Source organism: Artemia franciscana, chromosome 12 (assembly GCF_032884065.1).
Source record: "Artemia franciscana chromosome 12, ASM3288406v1, whole genome shotgun sequence".
Classification (NCBI taxonomy): Eukaryota; Metazoa; Arthropoda; class Branchiopoda; order Anostraca; family Artemiidae; genus Artemia; species Artemia franciscana.
In genome coordinates this window covers 7,021,395-7,029,689 of record NC_088874.1, presented here as the reverse complement: position 1 = coordinate 7,029,689, position 8,295 = coordinate 7,021,395, and the positions used below count along the sequence as shown (strand labels likewise).

At 33.3% G+C, this 8,295-nt stretch overlaps 1 protein-coding gene across 1 annotated transcript in view; it reads left to right on the top strand.

The window, feature by feature from the left end:
• The window catches only part of LOC136033622 (uncharacterized), a 193,968-nt gene extending 185,944 nt beyond the window's left edge, over positions 1-8,024 (top strand). The window contains exon 9 of the mRNA XM_065714415.1: positions 7,407-8,024. Within this exon, the coding sequence (XP_065570487.1) occupies positions 7,407-7,544 (138 nt within the window). The 3' untranslated portion in view covers positions 7,545-8,024. The remainder of the gene's footprint in view (positions 1-7,406) is intronic.
• The last annotated feature ends 271 nt before the right edge of the window (positions 8,025-8,295 follow it).

The following is an 8,295-nucleotide window of genomic DNA, read 5'->3' as shown; positions in this document are numbered from 1 at the left end:
AAACCTTCATAATGGTCGCCTTTTTCTGCTCCATTATTTTAAAAAAAGAAGGCTGAATACTAGTTTAATTTTATTTCTTAATAGACGAAAATTTTTGGACTAAATGGACCTAATATTTTCAAAGGCAATATATGAAAAAAATATTTCCAATTAACGCATGACTATATTCGAATCTACTGAAGAATTATCATCAAAGTGTAAGTGAAGATTTTGCCGAAGGATTCATATATCAGACCTCTGTATATTACTACATATAATATTCTACCATATATCATTATCTTCATTATCAACCAAATGTCATTATTTACCATACATTATAATTATCTACCATATATCAGACCTCTTAATATTCGTGGTTTGGCACGGGTTTTAACGTCACCCTTTACTTGGTGTTAAAAAATTGATGCTTTTATTCAATTTCTGTCTGTTTTGAGTTTTTCTTATGCTAAAATTTTAGACTGAAGTCAATAAGTTTAAGTTTTTTAACTTAAAGCAACTTAAAAGCTTAAGAGCTTAAAAACTTAAAGCGCCATCAAGTGAAAGTCGACACTTTGAAATTAAGTTATTTCATGAACCTTTTTGATGCCATAATCTTTTTTCTGATTACCTTGTGGCCCTAAATGGGACGAATCGCACGAAAAAAGATAGTTCACTGGGGCTTGCTTTCTTCCGATGCGTACAAGGGTGATAGAATATAAAAATAGCCGTTTGGAAGAAGCCTCTATCAATGTTCTTCAAATATTGTTGTCTTATACAATATAATTTGAGACAATGCCCCTCATATTGAACTAAAAGACTCCCCAAGAGAATTTAGAAGATGTTTACCTATAAATTTAATGGAAGTTTCTCTCTTCCTCGCTCTCCACAGAAACCATCTTCAACATCTATTGGAACCCCCCCTCAAAATTCAGAGCTTCAGTGTGAAATGTGTAGTCTCGGCTAGTCTCGGTTGAATCAGTTGATTTAATCAGTTGATCGGTTCAATCAGTTGATCGGTTGAATCAGTTGATTCAATCAGTTGATTCATCAGTTGATCGGTTGATTCAAATGAAGCTTTCAAATTGTTGTCTACAAAAAACGCTAGTTTTTTATGAGCATCATTTAATTTAAGCATAAAATTAAGGAAAAATTTAAAAGTTAAAAAAGGTATTAATAATTTCAAGGCTCTTTGGGTACGAGAGGCTAAAGAACCACCTTCCCCTACTCTGCGTACATGTCTAAGCTTAGTGTTTTCCAAAGTAAAAATTATAAGTAGAAGCTATGCTCCCTGGGTGTTCCCAAAATTTCTTTTAGTCTTCAATATAAGAAATATTGTTCAAATGCTCTAGGTTTGCGAATACATTGTTCTGTGTGGCTTAACACCCCAAAATTACATTAGCGCTGCTTTTCTTTTTCTGTTTTTGGTTCTTAATTTTAGCTTCTACCAACCAACAATTCGCTTGCACATCTATACCTGTAATCTTTGGTTTAAAGCTAACAATTTTAATAGGGATTCAATAAAAAAACAAGTTTTTTTTTAACTGAAATTAAGGAGCGGCATTAAAACTTAAAACGAACAGAAATTACTTCGTATGTGAAAGGGGCTGCTCCCTCCTCAACGCCCCGTTCTTTACGCTAAAGTTTGACTCTTTCTCTCAACTCTACTTTTTAAAACAGTAAAACGTTAGCGCAAAGAGCGGGGCGTTGAAGAGGGAGCATCCCCCTTTCACATACGAAATAATTTCTTTTTGTTTTAAGTTTTAATGTCGCTCCTTAATTTAAGTTAAAAAACTTGTATTTTTTATTTAATTTCTGAACGTTTTTGAATTAATGCATGTTTTGATTTTGGCTCTCCGCATATGAATAATTAAAACGAAATTTGCATATTTATTTTTTTGGCTAAATGGCTTCCTCATAGTTTTGATCGAACGAGTTTGAGAAAAAAAGGAGCGGGAGAGGAGGCCCAGTTGCAAACGTAATAAAAACATGTGAATACAGAAGTTTGTTACGTAAGCTAATTCGTAAGTTACATATATCTTTTACTAGCAAAAACCTTCGTAAAAAATTAAAAATTCTTGTTGCCTTTTTAAGTAACCAAAAATTGGAGGGCATCTAAACAAGGTCTTGTTTTAACTTAAGTGCATGAAAATTGAGTGCAACTTTAGTGCAATGAACATTGAACTTGTGGGTACACCAGTTCACCCTGGATGCTTAGTTCGTCTTTTCAACCTTGCTTAATTGCTTAACTTACTCCTTGTTTACTTGGTTTTCCATATTTTATGTGTAAAAATTGGCGGAGGCAAAGATTGAGCTCATTTGGCATTATCAGCCTTTATAAATGAGAACTATGAAATACATCTTTTATAGAAATAATTAGCTAAATTTATTTCAACTGAAAACAAGTCAGAAGCAGTGCTATGAAAAATTAAACTTTTGAAACTTTAAAACTCGGTAAACATTCACTAATTGGTACATTTCATTAGTTTTCTTACAAATGAACTATAAATCTTATTCCAAATCCTGTCATCATGGTGGCGCAAAGACATTTATTCTGGAGAAACAAAAATTTTCTTTGCTAGAATAAATACTGGATTTTCCTGAGAAACCATTATTGCTGGAAAAATTAATCTGAAAGAGGAAATTTTTCCCGGAAAAAAACTCTTCTTTAGGGCCCCCTCTTTGCTCATGCTCTGAAATAACAGGCGTTAATATACACATTATTTCTTTTTACATAGCTTCAAAAGTGACCAGGGATTAATTCTGACATATTTACGATAAACTAGCTTATTTCGTTAAAATACTGGATTTCTAAGTTTTCAGCTCCACTGAAGTTAGTGAGAAAATATATTCTACCTGACATCGGGCTTTTATATTTTATATCAGTTTTCTTGTTTGCACTAGACAATTAATTAAATTTATTATATTTAAAACACCCTCTTTTTACTACTAAATGGATTATTAAGTGTTTCTGATCTCACAGGTCACCTGACCTACAGGTTACCTAAGGTAAGATTAGTGGGTCATAATGGATACCAAAATGAGAACTGAAATATGAAAACTTGAGAACTACATATATCAGGAATGGGGGGCATCCCAAACCTTGTAAGGTCTTTATGATTGATTAAATAAAAAAACAAGTTTTTTTAACTGAAAGAAAGGAGAGACATTAAAACTTAAAACGAATAGAAATTACCCCGTATATGAAAGGGGATGCTCCCTCTTCAATGCCCTGCTCTTTACGCTAAATATTTTACTGTTTTAAAAAGTATAGTTGAGAGAAAGAGTCAAACTTTAGCGTAAAGAGCGGGACGTTGATGAGGAAGCATCCCCTTTCATATACGAAGTATTTTCTGTTCGTTTTCACTTTTAATGTCACTCCTTACTTTCCGTTAAAAAAAACTTGTTTTTTTTATTTAATTTCTGAACGTTTTTGAATCAATGCATGTTTTGATTTTGGCTCTCCGCAGATAAATAATTAAAATGGAATTTGCATTTTTTTTTTGCTAAATGGCTTTCTCATAGTTTTGGTCGAATGATTTTGAGCAAAAAGGAGCAGGGGAGGAGACCTAGTTGCCCTCCACTTTTTTGGTCACTTAAAAAGGCAAATAGAACTTTTAATTTTTTTTACGAATGTTTTTATTAGTAAAAGATATACGTAACTTACAAATTAGCTTACGTAACGAACTTCTGTATTCTCGTGTTTTTATTACGTATATGAAGGGGTTCGGCCCCTCGTCAGTACCTCGCTCTTTACAATAAAGCTTAAATTTTGTCCCAATTTCTTAAGAATGACCCCTGAATCGCAAAAGCCATAGAATAAATAGTTGAAATTACTAAAAATACTTTAGCGTAAAGAACGAGGTATTAGGAGGAGGTGAGCCCATCATATGCGTAATAATTTATGTTCGTTTTAAGTTTTAATGCTTCTCCTTACTTTCAGTTGAAAAACTTTTTCATATTTATTTTTTCATTGTTTTTTTATAATGCTAGAAAATCGTGCGCTCTCTTCATGAAAATTTTATTCCCCGATGACAAATTCCTCCAAGGAAAGTTTCCCCAACATATCCCCCTCTTCTCAACTCCCCCCACAACCTAAAAATCCCCCTGAAAACGTATGTACACTTCCAAATAACCATTACTATATGTAAGCACTGGTCAAAGTTTGTAACTTGTGGCCCCTCCCACGGGGACTGTGGGGGAGTAAGTCGTCCCCAAAGACATAGTTATAAGGTTTTTTGACTACGCTGAATAAAATGGCTATCTCAGAATTTTGATCTGGTGACTTTGGGAAAATAATTAGCTCGGGTAATTTTTTTGGTCACTTAAAAAGTGCACTAGAACTTTTTGTTTACGTTAGAATGAGCCCTCTCACAAGATTCTAGGACCACTGGGTCGATACAATCACCTCTGGGAAAAAAACAAAAACAAACAAACAAACAAATAAACACGCATCCGTGATCTGCCTTCTGGCAAAAAATACAAAATTCCACGTTTAGATAGGAGCTTGGAACTTCTACATTAGGGTTCTCTGATACGCTGAATCTGAATGGTGTGATTTTCGTTAAGATTCTATTACTTTTAGAGGTTGTTTCCCCCTACTTTCTAAAATAAGGCAAATTTTCTCAGGCTCGTAAATTCTGATGGGTAAGACTAAACTTGATTAAACTTATATATTTAAAATCAGCATTGAAATGCGATACTTTTTATGTAGCTATTGATATCAAAATTCCATTTTTTAGAGTTTTGGTTACTACTGAGCCGGGTCGCTCCTTACTACAGTTCGTTACCACGAACTGTTTGAAAAACTCAGAGGGGCTTTTGGCTCCTGCAATTTTAAAATGTATAAATTTTCTAAGTCTTTCAACTCCACTGATGTTGAAAGAAATATAGTTTACTTTTCATCTGGCTTTTTGTATTTTATCTTAGTTTTCTTGTATGCAATAGGCTATAAATTGTTTCTGCTTTTGTATTCAACTAATGGCTTTAGACAATTTGCTAGAATCATTGCCGCTGTTGATGCTATTGCCATTGTTATCCTTGGAGCTACTAATGTTTCTGATAAAAAAAAAGAGCCAGAGTATCTACGCTACATTTCTATAACAAAAGCGGACCTTGATCTATACAGAAACAGTTTGGAACTGAACATAAAAGGGAAAACCTTCGGTAAATTCTTAACCACAATGTTTGCGCTTAACATCCAGAAGTTCATACGAGTTTTTCAAGATTTAGCCTACACCGAGCAATGTGATATAAGTTAAGACGCGGCAACGTCTATACCACTCCCTGCCCTGATCCTGAAATTTGAATGTTTGAGCCACACAGTGCCACCTTTAGGCCTTTTTGACAGAAAATAGCCAGCTTCAATGGGTATTGTTGCCACTCTCAGCTAGAGCCGAGGGAAACACCATAGCTTCTGCCTTTGGTACTCGTATTTTTCTTCTATTTATGTAGCCAGTGTGCTTTATTGTTTTAAAATCGTTTTTCGTAACGATTTTCGTAACGATTTTCGTAAACATGAGCTTTTTTTACATTTTATTATCATTCATCAATGTCAAAAGAGGAACTCCAGCTAAATCTGTTTTTACAATATAAATATGAGTTCAAGTTGAACTGTTCAACTAGAAAATAAAGGGTTATACTTTTAACAAAATAAAGAAAAGCTTTCTTGCGCATTGCGGTGTACTATAGATAGAGCCTAAGTAGTACTAAACTTTTCCCTTTATATAAGACAAAAGTAAAAACATCATTTTGCTTATAAAAACATTTATTTTGGCTTAATTAGAGTCAACACAGCTCTAAGTGGGTACCTACAGAAATCTGGGGAAGGTTAAAAGAAAAGGTATAAAAAGAAAAACACAGGGTGGCTGGCCCCTAGCTCTCCCCCATTGCACTTCCCGGCTGAGAGGCGATGGAACGGAGATTTACACCGCCAGCAAAACCATGATTCTCTTTGTTTTTCTTTTGGTTGCTTCAAAATTTTTAAGTTGCTTCAAAATTTTTAAATTTTTAAGACAATACAATTTTTAAGACAAAAATTTTTAAGACAATAGTTTTTGTCTTTGCTACCATTAAACACTCGTAGATAAGCCAAACTATATAGTAAAATCCATAAAAGGTCAAGCAATACCAATCTGTTGATCCCCAACACAACTAAACCTTGAAAGAAAAGTTACAGCTTAAGCTATTTGTTGCCATGTGTTTTAGTTTATAGTTGATGTGTTTAGTTTATGTGTTTTATGTGTTTTTTTAGTTTATGTGTTTTTTTTAGTTTATGTGTTTTTTTTATTGTGTTTAGTTTGTGTGTTTTGTGTGTTTTTTTTTAGTTTATGTGTTTTTTATTAGTTTATGTGTTTTTTTTTATTGTGTTTAGTTTATGTGTTTATGTGTTTAGTTTATTGTGTTTAGTTTATGTGTTTTTTTTTTAGTTTATGTGTTTTAGTTTAGTTTATGTGTTTTAGTTACGGATTTATCAATTTTTTTTTTATTTGATGGCCACTACTACCGAAAACTGCAAAACTGCATATTGTTTGTTAAAAATTTACTTACCAAATTTCTCTAATCTATAAAATACATTTTATTGCGTGAATTATTCCTTAACTTATTCAAATAATCATATTTCATTGTTACTGTCTTTGATGCTTTATGAGGAGTTGAAAAGCAATATTAATTAGCAACATACGATGTATACATTAAGGCTAAATCTTCAATCTGAAGAATAAGAGAGAAAAAAAGTCAATCCTATGTTAATGTAATTTTACTGGTAACAAAGGGCGCATCCACCTCCCATTATATCTCTGCCTGTCTCTCTCTTTATCTCTTCTCTCTTTCTTTCTCTCTCTCTCCCTCTCTCTCTCTCTGTCTCTCTCTCTCTCTCTCTCTCTCTGTCTCTCTCTCTCTCTCTCTCTCTCTCTCTCTCTCTCTCTCTCTCTCTCTCTCTCTCTCTCTCTCTCTCTCTCTCTCTCTCTCTTTCTCACTCAATTAGACTCTTTTGCTCTTCTCTCTTTAAATTGTCAGATGTTACAATTTTTCGTCTGGTATTTTCACTTGAAAAATGAATACGTCTATTGTCTGAATTTTCTTGTTGTAGCACCATACGACACATGCACTTAGGCTAAATTTTAAATTTGAGAGAGAGAGAGAGAGAGAGAGAGAGAGTGAAAAAAAGTCAATCCTACGTTAATACAATTTTATTGGTAACAAAGGCCACATCCACCTCTCGTTATATCTCTGTTTGTCGCTCTCTTTATCTTTTTTCTCTTTCTCTCTCTCCTCTCACTCAATTACACTCTTTTGCTCTTCTCTCTTTAAATTGTCAGATGTTGCAATTTTTCGTCTGGTATCTTCATTTGAAAAATGAATACGTCTATTGTCTGAATGATTTTAATGCATATGTATCATTCTTTTTTTTTATATCTTTTTTTTTGTAGTTGCAGGATGGGGAAGCAACAGCTGGCAACGTTGGAAAATCATTGCAAAGAAAGTCACAAAGCAATCCACAATTGTATACAGCTCGCTCGAAGGGTGTCCTCGATGTCAAATTTCCTGTGGATATCCGTAGGAAATAGAAACCAATTGGTAAAAATTGGACGTGGATTGTAACGTTTGCTTATTTATGCTACATGCAAATTGTGTCAACTGCCGAATAATGGCTCAGTTCTGGGAAACCTTAAATGATCAATTAATATCTAAAGTGTTTATAAAGTGTAAAAATCTGATGCTGAAATGTGTTCCAAGGCTTTGTGAAAAAGAACAAAATGCCAAGTTTACTCAGAGATGTTTCCATAAGGGTACTCATTAGAACTGAGAAGGATTATGAATGAATGAACGATGAATGTATTTAAAGCCATTTTTCAGGCCGTATACATACATATACAACAACAAACAGATAGTAAGACCCTTCCGGACAAAATTATATGTTCAAAAGTAAAATTCCTCACAAAGGCAAAACTGTTCAATTACCTATGCAAACCAGTGAAAATTACCAGTGTGTATTTTGTTTCTCTTTTCTGTGATAAATATATTATAATAAAGCTTTATTTATTCAAGTTGGATTTATTAATGATAATTTATATGTAAGCCACTATAAAAGTTGAGTAACGACAAACACAAAGTTTAAAAAAAAAACTCTAAAAAATCTAAAATACCAAAAATGCAATAAACAGGTCTCCTTTTTAGAAAAATCGGAAACAATCGCAGACGGCACTAATAGTAGTCGCAGTAGGTCTTGTAGAGTTTTAGCGACACTTTACAGTTTTTTTCTATTATTAACTATTTTCTAGTACCCAATCTGAATGTTAAACTTAGCATCAGAATGTC